At 36.0% G+C, this 20,596-nt stretch overlaps 1 protein-coding gene across 2 annotated transcripts; it reads right to left on the minus strand.

Annotated features, from left to right (window-relative positions):
- Window positions 1-6: 6 nt before the first annotated feature.
- tnfrsf11a (tumor necrosis factor receptor superfamily, member 11a, NFKB activator) lies at window positions 7-16,270 on the minus strand. Of its 2 annotated transcripts, none has more exons than XM_082183906.1 (10): window positions 15,984-16,269; window positions 10,408-10,480; window positions 9,948-10,070; window positions 9,718-9,864; window positions 6,485-6,569; window positions 5,989-6,065; window positions 5,353-5,457; window positions 5,211-5,260; window positions 4,424-5,138; window positions 7-983 (listed from the first exon to the last, which is right to left on the minus strand). In XM_082183906.1, exons 1-10 carry the CDS (start codon window positions 16,056-16,058, stop codon window positions 697-699), a joined length of 1,737 nt encoding a protein of 578 aa, XP_082040032.1. In that variant the 5' UTR covers window positions 16,059-16,269; the 3' UTR covers window positions 7-696. The 2 variants fall into 2 exon arrangements, with proteins under 2 accessions (XP_082040032.1, XP_082040033.1); XM_082183907.1 differs by having other exon boundaries at window positions 776-978; window positions 15,984-16,270.
- Window positions 16,271-20,596: the final 4,326 nt, after the last annotated feature.

Here is a 20,596-nt window from a genome sequence, read left to right on the forward strand (position 1 = left end):
AATAAATTGTTTCATACAAACAAGCTTTATTTACAGTAAAGGGTGGAGAAAAATCACCATTCGTGTATCAGAACATTGATTTTTCAATCACTATATACATTATGTTTGTGAATAATGTCCGTGATAACATGTTCTGCTCCAGTTAGACTGACTTGTCGGGTTTGCGGCACAAAAAAGGCACGATAAATAACAAAAAAAATGATTAACAAATAGTTTTTTAAAAATATAAACACCACAAATCAACATCCCCATTTGTAATTTCCATGTTACTACTAGTCTGAGATTTAACAACACCATAAAACGGTTCTTGCCATGAGGTACGGGACGATAGCTCAATTTCAGAGAAGGCCAAGAGAAAGAGACAACGAAAAACATCAAGCTTTCGTTGTAATGGCTACGTTTGTGCTTTATCATTGTCTTTGGCCTGAGTTTGGCTTCATGTCGCACAAAGCCACTCTTTATTCTGAAATCAATGTTCTGGACTTTTGCTGTCATCAGATCAATAGCATCCGCACCATAGAAATACTCTCAAAGCTGACAACAAGTAGGCTACCTAATTTATACTATATAAATACATAGGTCAACAAATGCACAGCATTTTTTTTCATGAAATAGCACTCATACGGAGAACATTAATCAATAATAATCATTTAAAAAAGTCCATTCCTGTCCAGTAGGAAATGTTTGCATCCTTTTTTATTTCTGCCAGGACCAGTCGTTGGTCATTTCCTGTACGGGCAGGTGTTTTTCCACGTGTCCGTTTGTGCTCTTGGCCTGCGGTGTTGTGCTTGTGTTAGATTTGGGCTCACTTGGAAAGCTGTCCTCGTTAGATTGTTCCTGAACGGGGCAGCTGAAGGGTTCGTCTGTCCCCCCGCTGCTGCCCAGTGATGTCTGACTGACGTAGACCACGATGACCTCACCGCTGAAGTTCATCACCTGCCCGCTGGAGATAAAAGTAGTGTTGTTGTTTCCTGTCACCTGACCTGACAAAAATAGACAACGCATCAGAACTGGTGTTAGAGGAAGGTGGCAGAAATAGTATGCAATATTTCCATGAACTAAATATTCATTCCTTTCCTGGAGACAAATTAACGTTATTTTAGTAGGCTACCACTGATATACTATTTTTGTTCATATTTATTTCATTTTTAAACGTACTTTATTTCAGCTAATTTCTCATTTTCATATAGGCTTATTATATATATATTAGTGCTGTCAAATTGATTAATCGCAATTAATTGCATCTAACATAAAAATGTGTAAATATATAATGTGTGTATATATATATATATAGCCTATAGGCCTATATATATATATTTATTTGTATTTTTATTTGTATTTTTTGCTGTCAAATCGATTAATTGCATCGAACTAAAGTTTTTGTTTATATAATATATGTGTGTAATCTGCGTATATATATATATATTTGTGTGTGTGTATAAATATACATATACACATACACATACACATAAATATATATATATATATACAGTGCTGGTCAGAATTATTTGCCCCCTTGGTAAATATGATCAAAGATTGCTGTAAAAAATAAATCTGCATTGTTAATCCTTTTGATATTTTATTACAAAAAATAACAAAAATCTAACCTTTGAAGTAAAATAATTGAAAGTGGGGGGGAAATCACATTATGAAATAAATGTTTTTCTCCAAAACACGTTGGGAACAATTATTTGCCCCCTTTTATTAAATACTTTTTGCAACCTCCTTTTTCCAAGATAACAGCTCTGAGTCTTCTCCTATAATGCCTGATAAGTTTGGAGAACACCTGACAAGAGATCAGAGACCATTCCTCCATACAGAATCTGTTGCTGTCACAAAAAGTGTTTGCTGCCAAAAAGCTATTTTTTTTTGTTTCATCTGTCCAGATCATAAGATCAGATGAAACAAAAAAAATTAGCTTTTTTGGCAGCAAACACTTAAGATGGGTTTGGTGCACACAGGGATAAAAAAGTACCCCATGTGTAAAATGAAATATTCTGCTGTATCTTTAATGCTGTGGGCCTAATGTTCTGCTAGAGGTCCTGGACATCTTGTTCAGATACATGGCATCATGGATTCGATCAAATACCAACAGATAAAAAATCAAAACCCTGACAGCCTGTGCTAGAAATCTTATAACGGGCCACGTTTGGATCTTCCAACAGGACAGTGATCCAAAAACAAACATCAAAATCAAAACAAAAATGGGTCACGGAGCACAAAACCAAGCCTCTGCAATGGCCATCCCAGTCCCCAGACCTGAACCCTATAGAAAATGAGTGGGCTGAACTGAAGAGAAGAAGCGCCAACATGGATCTGGGAATCTGAAGGATCTGGAGAGATTCTGTATGGAGGAATGCTCTCTGATCTCTTGTCAGGTGTTCTCCAAACTCATCAGGCATTTAATAAAAGGGGGCAAATAATTGTTCCCAATGTGTTTTGGAGAAAAACATTTATTTCATAATGTGATTTCCCCCCCACTTTCAATTATTTTACTTTAATAAAAAGTTAGATTTTTGAATAAAATATCAAAACGATAAACAATGCAGATTTATTTTTTACAGCCATCTTTGATCATATTTACCAAGGGGGCAAATAATTCTGACCACCACTGTATATATATATATATATATATATATATATATATATATATATATATATATATATATATATATATATATATATATATATATATATATATTTAAATGTAATAATATATATCCACACATATATTATATAAACAAAACTTACATATATATTTACAAACTTTTATGTTACAGTAGTTAACACTATTAACCCTGATTATTAACACTCCTGGAAGTTGAACATTTTCAAGGCTAAACATTTTGCATATTAATGTAACCATATTATTTAGTCATACAAGGAAACGGCTTTGTAGTCTTGCTGATGTCTTGCGTGTGAATACGCTGCACTACTACTTTAGATGTTTAGTGGTCTCCATAAATAGTCTACATTACAAACTGGAAGCTAATAATGCCACATAAGCACTGACATGGCAAAAAAAGCTGTTTTTGTGTCAATCCCTTTTGAGCAACGAAACAGCTTCCTTCCACTTAAAACTTCAACATGGGCAGATTATATGGTTCCTTTTTTTTTCTCTCCGAATATACACACAGACTATCAGTGACTCACATTTCACACATCTTTTAGTCATTTAGCCGCTATTCCATAATGGACCCTACTCCCACTCTTTGCTGTGGCTGCCTGCCATATTTTCACAAACACGACTTACTGGAATGCACATGACCTGAATGTGCTTGTTCTAATTATTAATACAAGATGTAATGCTTTATTCTATAGTGTTCAGGTTACTGTGTATTTACATTAGAAATGACTGAATAATACTAATGAGCTACACGTTTATACACTGTGTAATTCCCTTGCAGAGATGTAATTAATAGCAATAGGATGGAATACGAGTAAAACAGACACTTTGAAATAACGTTACTGAAATGGAAAAATTTATTTTGCCAATACTTTTGATTATAAATAATAAATGATATCAAATTTACACTTTTTTTGGGGGGGGGGGGGGGTCCTTATGTTCACCAAGGCTGCAACTTTTTAAAATAAAAAATACAATAAAAACAGTAATACTGTGAAATATTATCACAATTTAAAATAATTTTAAATAATTTTAAAATGTGATTTATTCCTGTGATGGCAATGTACTCATTCTTCAGTGTCACATGATCCTTCAGTAAGTGCTCACTGCTCAATAAACATGAAAAACTGCATTTTTGTAAACAGAAATCTTTTCTGACATTTTATTGTCTTTACAGTCACTTTTGATCCATTTAATATGTCCTTGTATCCTATCTTCTCTCTCTCTCTATATATATATACAGTATATATATTCATTCATATTTATTACGTAGATATTTATATATATTTTTACTATTATTTATACAAATAATTATGTTTTATATACAATTATATAATATTATTTATATATTAATTTATTAGTAGTAGTTACATTTATTAGTAAAGAAACAAAAACATATAATAAGGGCTGATTTCTAGCACTTTTAAAGGTTTTACATATGGATCCAGTGATCTAGAAATTCAATAAATAGTGAGTAATTCAATGCAATAAATCAGCAGATCCAGTTTGTTAGCTCGGCCATCTGTTTCCAAAATGATTCCCACACTGCATTTTTAACCCAGTATTACTGAGAGGTCATGACTTTGATCGTTTCCAATCTTTCATCATATCATATTGTTTTTGCCCATTTGGAATAGAATCGCACGGCATTGCTTGTAAATCTGGCATAAGCGTGCCAAATGAGTTCAACAGAATCCTGTGTACTGGACTATGACTAGCAACAGTTTGGAATACCTGAGATGCACAGACAACTTCTCATTTATTTTGTCACGACTTTTGCGTGTGTTAATGTCTTACCGGATGTGAGGGCGGCATCTGAGCACTGGTTCTGGTACTCCACGTCAGGGTCCGACAGTTTGCGGTCATCGCTGTGGATCAGTGAAAGGCCCTGGTCATTAGCGCTGACAGACGGCAAAGGGGGAACGGTGGTGGAGTCTATGCTGCAGCAACAAGGTTCGTTCTGTCTATACAGCCCCTCGACCAAACCTCGGTCCCCGTAGATGCCTCTCATCTCCGACATGGCTTCCTTGCCAGCAGGGCTGCTGTAGTCCAGGTAGAGTTCCTGCGAGCGCTGCAGATCCACGTAATCGCACGCGGGCGGGCCGTCCAGCGAGCAGCTCTCACACAGCAGAGGCTCTTTCAGGCCGATAACCTGCACGTTTCCCGTGGCGTCCCCTGTCCTGCAGGAGCAGCACGACGCCAGGCCCGTGGCGACCAGCTGACTGCAGTCCTCGTTCTCTCCCACCTCTATGGGCTCCTTCATGGAAAGCACACAGCTGCAGGAGCTGCCTGACAGGGGGGACGACGGCCCGCATCCGGAGTCCACGCTGGAGCTCCCCGACGAGGTTTCGGCTCGGTCCTGGTCCTGTTCTTGGTCCGTGCAATCTGACATTTCTGGGATGGTTAATGTGGTGCTGGGACACATGATCAGGGACTCCGGAGGGGTTCTTTCTTGGCAGATTAAAGGGTGGGTTTGTAGACCGTTTCTAAAGTGATATGAAGTCACAGTTTCCTACAAGAAAGCAGGGTTGGTAAGTCTTTATGCATCGCTAGGTTTTGAAAGTTTTCAGATATTATTACTTACCTGTCGATTCCTACTTCCTTTTAGGTTTTGGACGCAGGTGCGTAGATTTACTGTGGAGTCAGAGAATAAGCTTTAATTAACAAGATAGACAGGAATCTAACACAAATTGTAGCAAACAAACATGATCCTGAACAACATTTACCTGAGAGGAAGTTCAGCTTATCTTTGCAGCAAAACAAGAAGAGAACGACCAGAGATACCACGATGATGACTGAGAGGATGGCCACAAGAACCCAGGGTGTCATACCTGAGGAAGTTTAGGTTTATTCGTTACACCGGTCTGTGAAGGTTCTGTTATTCAGGTCATCATAGAGGGCTTAGTAAAGTTTGTCTCTGTTGCTCAATCACATTTATTGCTCTTGGATGAGAGGCGAAACTGCTTGAGCAACAAAGAAACACATCCAGACTAATCCTACCAGACATTACAGATACCAGCCAACACATAAAATATGGGTTCCTAGTCATTTTGAGCTTTTTTAAACCAATTTTACATTGACTTTTATAGTCATTTAACATTGGCAGACTTAAAAAATATATATATATATTTATAGGGGTCAGTAAGAATCCTAAGAATCCATTTTTTTCAGTACTTTCAAGAATTTGGTGCATTGATTTCCAAAAGATGTAACATCATTTCATAATTGCAGCTCTGGTGAGTAGAGTATAAGAGAATTCTTTCAAAAATTTTACAAAATATTCTTACCAACCCCAAACTTTTTGAATGGTAGAGTATAATCAACAACTATGAGGCCGAACATAAAGATTTTCTATAACCTACCAGGAGAATGGAGTCCACACACTACATCTGTCTCAGTGCTTCCTGGCTGTTTTTCGGTCTTGCCAATAGCTTTACAACTGGAAGAGAATTAGACATATCAATACAAGACAGCCCAATAGCCTGGCCACTTCTGGTTTGATCCGTCTCAATTTTCTCCTCTAAGAGCAACCACAAATGAAAGAAAGAAAAGGGGTTCTTTCTAGGGGAAGTGGTGGAGGAATTAATCATAATACCAGAGTGCGGTAAGACTGCGGGGGCTTTAAAAAATGACAGAGCATGCCTGAGACCTTCCCCAGACAAACAACGCCTGTGAGAATGAGAGCTGTGACTTTGCAAATGAGCCCTGTTAAAGCACTGATCTGCATGTGTGACGCAGAGGACAGGCATCTTTGTGGCACACACTCCCAACTGTTGTTAAACCTATTGAGCTGTTATTGTATTTTTTTAATAAGAGCTGTTATTGACTTTTTAAGCTTAGATAGAGAGGCATACTCACTCTGTCCATTTCTTGCAGGATTCTACTGATATAGAATCTGAGAAAAATCCAGGTAGGCAAGTCACACAGGAAGCTCTGCCAGTCTCTAAAATGAAGAGAGAGTGATAAAGGATTATAGATAGAGAGACAGACTTACACTCAGACAAATTAGCACACTTAAAAGCATATTACAATTTATTCTTATTTATCATATCTAGATAATAGTTTTTTTTTATTCGCTTTGGAACTATTTTCACAAGGTGTACATTTTTTAAAACTCTTAGTACTAATATCGAAACAGATCATCAAACGTGTACTTTTTTTAAACTGTAACTGTTATTACAATACACAAAATCACAAAGTATTCTCACACAAAATAAGTCAAGTCAAGTCAAGTCAAGTTTATTTGTATAGCGCTTTTCACAATACAGATTGTATCAAAGCAGCTTCACAGTATTAAATTAAAATAATACAACAAAGTTTGTTTCAAGAGGAATTTATTGATTGATAAAATTAAATTAAATATCCCCAAAATATCCCCAACTGAGCAAGCCAAAGGCAACAGTGGCAAGGAACCGAAAAACTTCATCAAGTGACCTAATGGTGTCCTAAAACTCCATCAGGTGACCTAATGGAGAAAAAAAAACCTTGGGAGAACCCAGGCTCAGTCGGGGGCCAGTTCTCCTCTGGCATTTATGAGCTAGAGGCCGGATTGTAGTTTGAACTGTAGGATTATATGAATGCCTGGCTGAAGAGATGCGACTTTAATCTAGTTTTAAACTGGGAGAGCGAGTCTGAGCAACGAACAGTATCAGGAAGACTATTCCAGAGTTTTGGAGCCAAATGTGAGAATGCTCTCCCTCCTTTGGTGGTTCTGGATATCCTAGGTATGACCAAAAGCCTTGAATTTAGTGATCTTAAAGAGCGCGATGGATTATAGGGCGATAGAAGATCCGTTAAATAGACTGGAGCTAAGCCGTTTAGGGCTTTATAAGTCAGTAGCAATACCTTATAATTAATACGGAACTTTATAGGTAACCAATGCAGTGATGATAAAATCGGTGTTATATGATCATATTTTCTTGATCTAGTAAGAACTCTAGCGGCGGCATTTTGGACTAACTGTAGCTTGTTTATTGAGGATGCAGGACAACCAGCTAGTAAAGCATTACAGTAATCCAGTCTCGAGGTCATGAATGCATGAACTAACTTTTCTGCATCAGAAACTGATAGCATATTACGTAGCTTAGCAATGTTTCTAAGGTGGAAAAATGCTGTTTTTGTAACATATGAAATAAGTGTTTCATCTATATAAATAATTCATTCAACTGCGTTTCATAAAGCTCTGACTATCAAACTTTTGATTTGCATCTCTTCTCGGTCAGTTCAATACAATTGTCTATTATCCAACTGAACCTAATGGTTGATCAATGAATCATTTGGTACACCTATATATTTCTATAGATATTGATTCTATAGACAGTTTCTATAGAACTTGTTCGCAGTTTTCCAATATGGATAACCAAATATAATGAATTCTTTTTAAATAAGTGATTTATAGATAATCACCACTACTATGTTTGTGCAAGAGAGAGAGAGAGAGAGAGAGAGAGAGAGAGAGAGAGAGAGAGAGAGAGAGAGAGAGAGAGAGAGAGAGAGAGAGAGAGAGAGAGAGAGAGAGAGAGAAATTAGCAATTTGTGAACATAAGGCAGGATAGAGTTCAAGGGAGAGGAATTGATCAGAGGTCAGATTGATCAGAGATGCATCAAGGGAGACAGATGGCACCAAATACAGCACTTTACATTACAGCATTTATGCCATGTGATACTGTAAACAGATTACCATGGTAGAGATTGCCACATTACTGTAACTTACCCCTAAAAAGGTCAACTACAGTATAGATTCAGTCATATGGGACAGTGAGAGCATTTACTGTACTGCCAGCAAACTCTGTTCTAGCACAAAAACTTCATGGCCGTTTCATAACTTCATCACACCGTTTGATAACACACTAGATAGATACTATTACAAACATTACGGATTCAATTACATAAGTTAGGTCATGTAAGTGTATTTTCTAATGTGGAATCTGTAGCCTATATTACTGTACTTATTTCACCAACAAGGGTGATTTGAAACATGTATCTTGCCTTGTCTCCTGTTGAATGAACTGATTGTTAAAAGTATTAAATTTAAAGAAGATCATACTGTTGTGTTTCGGTGATTAAACCAAATGTTCTCATTACATATTACAATAATGAACTGAAATGTGTATAACTGTAATGAAAGCATGGGATCGGGTTTTGAAAGAATGACTAGCTGTGTTACCAGTGTGATCAGTTAAAATTTTTGTACAAAGAGTTTTGAAAATGTACACCTTGTGAAAATAGTACCAAAGCGGAAAAAAAAAACTGTAACTTTATTTCCTTTTTATTTTTCATACTCATTTTCTTCTCATTTGTATTTCTGTTTTTAGCATCTTATTTACTTCCTGTTGTATCATTTCTATTGCATTGTCCTGTTCAATTTGTTCTATAAGTAGTGAAAATATTGTAAATGCCAATCAAGCCTGGATGGACGGACGGACAGACGGATAGGTAATTAGACAGATGGATGGATAGATAGATAGATAGATAGATAGATAGATAGATAGATAGATAGATAGATAGATAGATAGATAGATAGATAGATAGATAGATAGATAGATAGATAGATAGATAGATAGATAGATAGATAGATAGATAGATAGATAGATAGATAGATAGATAGATAGATAGATAGATAGATAGATAGATAGATAGATAGATAGATAGATAGATAGATAGATAGATAGATAGATAGAGCCTATAATCTACAAATTGTAAATGTCAAGATACTAATGATAAAATGTAAACTACAGTGTGTCCACATTCATTTCTGAGAACTGTATTATGATGTTCCTTTCCATTTGGCACTAAACCTCGTTCTCCACACCACAGAGCTGGAACAGCCACTGATTTACTGCACTCTCAATTACGGGTACACTTCATCTATCTATAAGCCACATGATTAATGTCTCCCACATTAAACTTCGAAATGAACTTACTAAAGGGATAGTTCACCCTAAAATGAAAATTCTGTCATCATTTTCACACCTTCCATGTTTTTCATGTCGTGAACTGTCCCTTTATGATTTACCAGAGTAAGAATTTTTCTCATTTGCCCGTAAACATGTTCCTGATGAACTTTGTGTAGAGTGACCACAAGCTCTTACCACCCATCACGACTCCTTCTCCCGCAGGACATCTTTGAATGGCCTCACAGTACTCGCAGTTGATCAGAGAGCAGTGGAAGCCCTGCTTGCACCGACACGGTTCCGCCGCGGTGGGGTTGTATGGAAGGGTACGGTTAAATCCTTTCCCTGCAGAGGAAGATTGATGGCCGGTGTTAAGAAATAATGCAAATTTATTGAAAACATTTTTACACGCATTATGTGACACTGACCCTCATCGCAGAACTTCTGACGAATACACTTAGTGTCACTGTTCCAGTCCGGCTGGTACTCATCACGGGCACAATCACGGCACTTTGTCGGACTCCCGTCGCAATGGGAAACGATGTATTTTCCTGCATTCAAAGGAAAATCTTACTGAACTAAAGATGTAAAATGGGTTTGCAAAAGGTCAGTTAATACAGTACATATTGCAAAAGATGATATTCTATATATTTTGGTAGAAGGAAGTCATGGTATGTTATAGTTCTTTTGGGTGTGTGAAGGCCTCTTCCTCTTTCCCTCATCCTTCCGCTTTTTCAAATGGGAAAAACCAGTAAATTTTGACCTGATCTTGTTTTTCCCAGACATCAGCTTCACTCACACCATGAAATGAATGAATGAATGAACGGATGGGTTGTTTTTGAAGTGTGTTCTTCATAGTATAATTAACTAGTCTGTATTACTGCTCACCTGGTTCACATTTTTGGCAGCATCCGCCATTGTGCTCGTACTCGTTCTGTTGGCAGCTTATGGCCAGTCCTGCCTGAAATGAAATGTTTAACAATAGTTAAACGAACACGTTGGCTCTTGTATGATAAAATGCTTGTGATGTTCCTCATTTGTAAGTCACTTTGCATAAAAGTATTTGGAGATGAAGTCACATCAACAGCAACAAAGATGACTACAACTAATATCATAGTAAGATATAGTAATATGATAAGGTCACCCATTGGGAGGTTTTTATATTCTTTTTTATGTTTACCATGAGAGAGAGGTAATCAAAATACGAGTAAATTGTGTCAAAAGATCAGATCTGGTGTCATCACAACAAAGAATCATTTCTTAAAATATTAATAATGCAATAATCAAAATCTGTCTGTTTTAAATTACATTTACACTACCTGTCAAAAGAAATTAATTACACTACCTTTTTTTTTTATAAATAAATTAATACTTCCGCATATGAGATGTCTTCCAAATACATGACATATTCTTTCCGACCCCAAACATAAAATCTATATTTTAAGAATGGTAATGTATTTTCTTTGCTGATATTTTCTTTCCATTCCAATATAAAACAAACAGCAATCTTCAATTTTCCGAGCTAGGTTTATAATAGCTTTTAACCAAAGGGTCCAGACTTTTAGTCAACATAAAGTAATTTCCCATTAATTTTGAACAGTCCATTTATTATTGTTCTATTGTGAAATGGGCTTTCTTGAAACATTTTTATAATTGATGCAATGGCATTCAGGCATTTTGTCTTGTGTCTTAAGCATTCAAATACTTTTTAGGGTCACTATATTTCTGGTCTGTTGGGTGATTTACACAGTAACTCAAAAACTACACAAAGTTTGGCATGTTGAAATCTAAATGTTGGCTCTCGGAATCAGAATCTTCAAGGCATAATCATCATTTGAGTGGTAAAAGCACCAGGGAATGAAAGAGAGTGGGGGAGTGTGTGTATGTGTATGTGTGGAGGGGGTGTATTGCCCAATTCGGAGGAAGAAAAAAACAAGAAGAAAAGCACACAAAAAAACCCACCCACATCCCTCCAGATACCACAATGGCATTCCACGGTTTAACAGCAGGGCAGAATTAAATGCAATCCTTTAATTCAGCGTAAATCTGAGAAAAAAAACGTCCGTAACTCATATAAAAGACAATGAAAAAGAAAATAGTGCCAAGCTCAGCATACTGGGCTCTCTGCGAAGGTGGAAAGGACTTGGCTGAAGTACTAAGTGTTTCTTAGGTAGAAATAATGCTCAAATTCAACTTTTTTGCACAGCACCCCAAAAAAAAAATAAAAAAAATAAATTAAAATTTAAATCAGCACCACTGGGCTGGCAAAGCCTTAGTTTTCTGTTTTCTAGCCAACATATACAATATAGATTTAAAAATGCGAGAAATGGAAGAGAAATCATTTTTGTTGGGCACTATAGAAGATGATTTATGAAATGTGACCCTGGACCACAAAACCAGTCATATAGGTCAAATTTCTGAAATTGAGATGTATACATCATCTGTAAGCTGAATAAATAAGGTTTCCACTGATGTATGGTTTGTAAGGATAGGACAATACTTGGCCGAGATACAACTATTTGAAAATCTTGAATCTGAGGTTGCAAAAAAATCGAAACATTGAGAAAATCACCTTTAAATTTGTCCATTTATGTTTGCGATTGTGCTGCATTCACTCACAAAAATAAATGTTTTATATATTTACGGTAGGAAATTTATAAAATATCTTCATGGAACATGATCTTTACTTAATATCCTAAAGATTTTTGGCATAAAAGAAAAATCTATAATTTTGACCCATACAATGTATTGTTGGCTATTGCCACAAATATACCCGTGCGACTTATGACTGGTTTTGTGATCCAGGGTCACAAATATGAATGCTCTCTTTATCTCTCTAAAACAAGGAAAAAAACAGAAGCAAAAATTTTCCTATGTGACAAGAATCAATGGATTTATCCATCATCAGAAAAATCCATGAATATCATGGAAATTCATGGGGAAATAATCCTTATCAGATTTGTTGATGACAACAAGCTTTGTCAAAACAAGTGACTAGTGCAGTTCACTATTCAACAAAAAATCAGGAAGGAAAACACAAATTTATTCAAATGATGAAACTTGTCTTTTTTACATGAAACTCAATATAAAACAATGATATTTACTCTAATGAAAATCATGAACTGAAACATGAAACATGTATACTTGAAAATAATCTCCTTTTTGTTTTTGTTAAGACGTTGATCATAGTTAAAGATGTTATTCTGAGGGTTTTTCTACCACTGCTGAAAAACCTAAAGGCCTTTTGATGGATGCATGTGAAAAAACACAGGAAACCAAAGGAATGTTTACAGTTCATTTCTGAACCTACATTTGAATGTAAGGCTATACTCAGGCAACACAACATATTTTCATTGACTAAATATATAAGATCATGGTCAGTGACGCCCTGAAAAATTACATGTTAGAAAATATACACCGGACATTGAGAAATCTTTTCTCACAAGGCCTCACCATTTTGAGCTGCATATGGCAAAAGCACTATAGAGTTCACTACAGTTCTAAAGATTCAGTTGCTTTCCTTTGCATTCATTCTGTTTATGAATGCAAAGGAAAAGATAACAATGAGGTAACAAACATAAAGCTATGCCGTGTTACCGATACTAAAGTCAAATCAAATAAAAGCGAAACAAAAAAACTGAATCTGAAGACCTATGGAAGATTGAAAGAGGAAGCACCATTTCCAAAATTAAGTTTCCAGATACTGACATTTTCTTTCATAACTCTACAACCTGGCAAACACAAGTTCAGGCCTGTGTGTGATGCAACAGAAAACATGTTAAAACTTTTGACCTGACTGACAGGACATTAGACAACTAAGAAAGACAATTGAATGAATGAATGAATGAATGAATGAATGAATGAATGAAAGAATGAATGAATGAATGAATGAATGAATGAATGAATGAATGAATGAATGTAAATGGGCTTTGACTAAATACTACATATCAGTCAAATTTGCTCTTTTCACAAACTAAAATACAGAAATATGTTACAAAATTCCTATATTAGGGATTTTCTTAACGTTTACATGGGAAAAACATTTCTCTGCATCCTGTGGCCTAATTCAATCAAAAAAGGTTACATGTAAATGCAGTTTGGAGTTTCACACAATTCCTGTGAATGTAATGATAATTTACATTTGATAAGCATCAAATTTACATTTGGCTGAAAAATCCAATGATTCCTTATAAACAAAAACCCCACACACTTCATGCTTATGGTTAAGAAGACCATCCAAAACAGTGAAAAAAAGCAGAATCCCGGAAAAATTTACATGGAGTTCCCCTCAAAGTGTGCAACAATTCAGGGAAAAGTACAGAAAAGCTAATATCTGACCGAAATCTGCTCATGACAGGGAAGGAAAGAGTTTGGATGCGTCTCAAAACCCAGTGAGCGGATAGTAGGGTACATTTTTGGGCATCGTGAGCTAATTCGCCATGCAGTCCTAATGGTATGTCTATTCAATTTTGAGACACAGACTGCTTAGTGATGGGATATCCCAATATCCCAGTGAAAGATCAAGTTACATACTTAGGAATTGTAATTAATAAAGACCAGAAAACAAGATGTAAACTAAATTTCGATCCTCTAATAATGAAAACCCAAAGGAAACTTAATTCTTGGCTGCAGAGAGACTTGTCGATAAGAGGAAGAATTCTACTCTGTAGAATTCTAACGTATGCAGCTCTCTCCTTGGAGGTCCCTGTCAAACTCTCTAATTTAATAAGCAGATGCTCATGGTCCCTAATATACAAACACAACTTTTCCACACACAGCTTTACTTATGGAACGACCTAACTGAACCTAACTGACACAATGATCGGAAATGTATGCTTTTCTGTAGAGTAACAAAAAAATTATTATAAAATCAGAGCTCTCTTCCAGAAAGAGATAATGACAATTCCTTATGTAATACCACACTGGAATAATATTGTAGAGAAATTACCGTGGGAAAAAGTATGGTCTTTGTCTCATAAGTATATGCTTACCAATAAAGCAAAATAAATAACATTTTAATAAATTCAAAATGTTACCCAACCAAAGCCTTTCTTAGGAAATATAAGTCAGACATTGAAGTGAATTCCTGTCTTTGTCACTCTCCTAAGGAAGATGTCATTCACTAGTTTTGGCAATGTAGGCCTACCCATACAGAGACATTTTGGTCAGATTTGTCAATGTTTATCCAATCTTATTTTGTAAGTGACTTTTCTTTCTGTTTTAAAGATGTTTTCTTTCGTTTGTTTGACTACTCAAAAGAGAAAACAGGACAATATATTACATAATTCATTTGTGTTTCCTTCTAGCTAAATTTCACATACATAAGCAAAAATGTACTGGCTCTAAACCTTTCTATTCTCTATCCAAAGATGATCTAGACAAATACATGGAAACTATCCAAAGCTCTGTTAATCCTAAAGCATTGGAAACTGTCTCTATTTTCATCCTTTTTGTCCTCTTAAGGTAATTGCATTGTTCTTGTTTTTTTTTTGTTCTTGTTTTTTTTTTACCCTGGCAACTTATTTGTGTCTGTGTATCTTTTTGTCTTTTTTTGTTTTTTTTCAATGTATATCTGTATTTCTTTAATGCTTTGTAATGTTTAATACAAATAAATAAATAAATAAATAAATAAATAAAGTGATGGGATTTTCAACTCATTTCAGAGAAACGGTTCTTTTGAACAGTTCATTTAATGAACCGGTTAAAAACGAAACGATTCATTAATTCTCTTGACATCATTTGGATTTAACTAATGTGTCCCAGTTTAGTTTGTTGCAGCCATAATCTTAAATTAAGCATAATCACATTAAACAATGTTAAAATATCCTACATCACTTACAAAAACAAACAAAAAAAATGCTTAAAAATCGTTTCGTGTGCGTGTTGATACAACTAAAGATGCCAATAAAGTCACAACTTTACATTGTGTTTTATTTGTAACATATAAAGCCATTCGACTAGGCCTGTTACTGTTCGCCCCCCAAAAAACTTAGCATAGCCTACTGATCGCCCCATCAGTCAAATCTTCACTCCAAGTGCTCTTACATTACCGAGTCTCGGCTCATTAATTCGAACCAGGCATTTTCGAAAGGCAGAGACTGTTTAGTTCACGGTTCAATGGGCAGCTTTGAGCTGTTAACACAAGAACCGTTTGGGCCGATTCAGTCAGATCGAACGAAGCGATTAGACCGGTTCTAAAGATTCACTGCAAAGGTCCGACTCAAAAGAACAAGTCGTTCACGAATCTTACATCGCTAAATGTACACAAACCATTTTCCCAACAAAGTGCTGAAATGAATAGTTGAATAAGGCAATTTGGCATTGTGAGGATGAGGATTTTTCCAATAAAAAAGAGTGAAAAATTATAATTTCCCGGTCATAATAAATTCCCGGTTTATAATAGCCTAATCCCGTGCCATTCAAAAATAAAGTTTAGTTTACAGGAATCATTAGCAAAAGCATACCTGCGTGCATAGAGCAAGGACGAAGTGTGTGATCCATCCTTGAAATATCCAACTAGCTGAAAAATTCACTCTCATTATTCTAAACTTTAAAACAGGACTCTGTAATCTCAGCTTCACTATTGTTGTATTGTCCAGTGAGGATCAGCTGCAGACGTCTGTGCGCTCTGGGATGAAGGGATGAAGCTCCAGACTGCTGTAGTTCATTCCCAGCGAGCATGTCCCATGATGTTCACTCACTCACCCACGCCTCGACTGCTGCTCTGCTCTCCTTGTGTTTCCACTGCTCTACAGTCATGTGGAAGCTGCTCAGTTTCTTACACGCTCCTCCCAGTTCTCGTAATCAAAGTATTCCACATATAAACGGGGTGACGTTCAAACCAGACAATCACGGCTGCACTTTATGTTACAGTACGTGCACTTACAGTGTACAAATGTGGACTGGGCAATATAAGATAACTACATGGGTTAAGGTTAATTTAGGGGTCGGTTTAGGGTTAGTAGCTAGTTATTAGTTACTGCAATTGATAAGTAGGCTACATCATAGTATGGATGGGTAACAGTAGCTACTGTAAAATAAAGTGCTGCCACAATCATTATTTGTCATTATTGTTCAATTCTGTAGCACTTTGGTGCAGTGGAGATTAAATAAATTACTTTTGAAGTCGTAAGGTAGCGTGAAAACCCCATCAAAAAAAAAATTAAGATATCTATTTGCAAGTAAAGGCTATTCAAAAGCTCAGTGCTGGGATACTGTATCCTAATGGAATGCACTTGACTTGCCATTCCATTTCCAGTGTGGTGAGTGAACCTAAAATAAATTTCTGGCATCTATTTCTAAATGTTAAAACGTGTTATGCAAAATAGGGGAAAACATGGGAGTATATACTGTGCAGAATTTAAGAAGCAAGTATTAAATTTGAAACACAATAAAGAAAATTATATGATCAATAAGTTATGACAACATTAGGTTTTTACATTGCAAGCAATTTTCAACTTTTTTTTTGTATGTTATGCAAGATTCAACTCATTTTGAAGTCAGTTTAATGTAATTTAAGTTGAAATGACTTAAAAAAAAAAAAATTACAATCAACTTGGATGTAATCTTGTTACAATCTTGTTAACAGCAACTTATGGTAAACAGATGAAAAAATCCCCCACTACACAGATTTTCATCCAATCAAATGTTAGGTTGGCAGAACTCAAATGATGCGCAGGGGTGTGTATTTTACAATGTTTCAAACAAGGCTTATCCAGTCAGATTTTATAACCGTTTTATTAAAAAGTTGGTTTAAGTAAATAAATATTTAATTGGACCTACTATTTTTAACACAAGAGCTGGTGCAGCAGTTTTTTAGGCTATTTGAATGTGCAAGGCTTCTGGTGTCGTTATTTGAGTTGTACAAACAGTTGTGCAAACTGGTATTTATCTATTATTGTAATTTATTATTACAATCATAAATACACTGGTTTGTAGCGCAAACAAGCAGTTTGCCATTTACTGTGTTTAAGAGAAACTCCAAATTTTGTGCATTAAATATTTTGTAGGCTCCTGCTTTTTCCATTAATTTCAGCAAATAAACCTTAATTTCCCTCAAGCTCATACTTGCTAATATTCAAGAGTATAAATCCTGTTTCTGACAGCCGTGTAGAACATGTAACTGATAAAGGAAACTGTGCACTTTTTCTCCAGATTGGTTTTGTGGTCCTGGACCAGAGTTCTACAATTCTCAGAGCAATATCATATAGCTAAATGATAAATGTTTCAGATTAAACTTATGGTCCACTAGTGTGTGGTCTCTCTGAGCAGAAGGTCACTCTATTTAATGCTAAACTGTGAGTTGTTTGCCTGTAATTCTTATCTTGCTTAACTGTCAACTCATAATTGCTCACTTGGCATCTGTCTTAGAGGGTAAATGGGGCAGATATACACGTAGCAATGCTTTTGGGACATAGGTGGGGTGTTTGAAACATTGCCAGAAGTTTCTCTAATTCACCATCCTCTCGCTTTCAAGCACAAAAAATGCTGCCGTGTCTGTTCCTTTAAGCCCTCGCTGCCTGCTTTGAATAACAGTCATCAGTAAAGCTCAAGGGCATGTTTCGGCATCCATGCGCTCTCCTCCATGCTACCACTGTACCCTGCATGCAAATCAGGTGTACTTGGTGTCCTCAATTCCTGGAGACTTTTCAAATCTGCTGTCAGGCAGTTGTAGAGATGTCATAATAGACCGATTGTTCCAGCATGAAAACAAAAACAACACCCAACCAACCCAACCTGATGTGAATATGTTATGATTTTTTAATTCAGATTCATCCTGATATTTTTTAGGGGGCATAGTCAAGAAAAGTCAGGGTGATGCATGATATCCTGGCATTATAACAAAGGAAAAAAAGTCTATTTTAAGGAATTAAATGCTTTGAAAGAAAACTGTAAAAAAGTACTGTAGTTTGGTATAATTTTTCATCATTTGTAAAAAAAGAAAACAAAAGCTTCAATGCTTTTTTTAAATGTCAAAAACTTGCTTGCGAAATCAAAGTTGTGTGGTGCAACCAGTATAAATGTATAGAACAGGAAGTGACATCACTGAGAGGGCATCTGCAGACCCTTATGACTGTCAAGGTCAGCAAGTCTCTTAAAACATAAACATGGAAGCCATTTCCACAACATATGAACAAACGTCATCATAATTATGACAAACTCACAATTATTACATAAAATGTCAAAACTATGATAATAAGATTAATTAAAATTGACAAATGGAAAAGTTAAGTCAAAATTGATGTAAAAGGACACAATTATGAGAAAAATATATGACAAAAGTAGAAAGTATAAGATACTAATTCATAAATTAGTTGAAATTGTGAGATGTCAAAATAAAATACTAATAATTATGAAACAAGTCAATTACGACATTGAAAAAAAAATCTAATAAAACAACTTTGTCATAATTATGTCTCCTCATTTTGACTTTTCTGAATAATTTCAATTTACACCATGTAATAAGGACTTCATATAATTGTACTTTTATCAACTGATCTTTTCTCATAAGGCAAATGTTATGAAACTGCTCCAAGATACGAAAGTTAAGGATCCAAAAGCAGTATTTAAAAGGGTAACCCACAATCGTAATCCACATCCATGCAAAGGTCATACACAAATTAACAATCCAAACAATGACTGAAATAAGGGAATATGTAAACTGGGAAATCCAAAAGGCCAGGCAGACTTAAAAAAAAAAAAAAGACATGGGAAAACCAGAATACAAGGCTCAGTGATGCAGTACCAACAACAGACATGCAAGATCTAGCAGTGACTGATAGACCGGGCTTTATATAGGGTGAGCTAATGAGACACATCTGAAAACAATAATGGAAGATGAGTCCATAAGGTTGGGAAACGAAGTATTTGATGGAATGGCAAATGGCCTGTTGGGGACCACCTTAATGTCTTCATGTGCGACGTTCATAACGACCCGGAACTCTGGCGGGGCAGCCATCTTGTGAGGAAACCACAAGACTGGCGAAACAGAAGTATTTTATTAAAAGGGTAATCCACATCCATGCAAAGGTCATAAACAAATAAACAATCCAAACAATGACTGAGATAAGGGCAAAGGTAAATGGGAAATCCAAAAGGCCAGGCTGAGAAGGAAAACCAGAAGACATGGGAAAACCAGAAGACATGGCTCAAAGATGCTGTTCCAAAATACATGCAAAATCTAGCAGTGACTGATAGACCGGGCTTTATATAGGGTGAGCTATGAGACTAATGAGAAACAGCTGAAAACAATAATGGAAGATGAGTCTGGGGAAAGGATGATGGGAAATGAAGTATTTGATGGAATGGGAAAAGCCGTGATGGAGTGCCTCCTGTTGGCTCTCAAGGGCACTCCAGCTGGGGATCTTGACAGTAAACTTTATCATTGTCTTTTTTAATCTCAGAATGACTTATCTTATAAATTCCATCTTTTATGCCATAATTATGATTTACCAATGCATGATTCTTTTCCTTACGTGGCAGAAATGGACTTCCATATATTTGTCATTGAGCCATTTTGTCAGATCCAGGCCAGTCTGCCATATCTACCAGCAAATAAATACAAAATTCATCCTCCCACCTGTAAAATGTATATTTGATTCACTCACAAATATGCATGTGTTTTTAAGTTTTAGGAAAGGAGCCCAGGCTGAACCTGGCACTTTCCAAAACCCTTCGCTTTATAGTTTGCCATCAGAGTGGTCGCATATTGGCTAGAACTCAAAGCTTTTTAGTTCCCGTTTGCCATCTTGTTATGCACTCAGTCAACAGCACAACAGGAATAAAAACACGGAGAGGCGGAATGTTCCCGTGGTTTTAGGCAGCCACTCTCTCCGGGTTTGGAAATGTTCCTGACGTCTGACTCACAATCCTCTTCAACTCTTGCCCTGCTCTCATGAGTAACTTATCCCTGCTGATGAAATTTCCATATACTACTGTACATCGGCTCCAAATCATGCGGTCACCTCATGCTAACTAAAATATTTTATGCAAATACCTGCTTTGTTTTCTTTTACTATGAGTTGAAAGAAAGAAAAGTTAGGCTTGTGATAAGAATAAGGGTAAACACAAAAGTTAA

This window comes from Leuciscus leuciscus, assembly GCF_965113295.1.
Source record: "Leuciscus leuciscus genome assembly, chromosome: 11".
Taxonomy (NCBI): domain Eukaryota; kingdom Metazoa; phylum Chordata; class Actinopteri; order Cypriniformes; family Leuciscidae; genus Leuciscus; species Leuciscus leuciscus.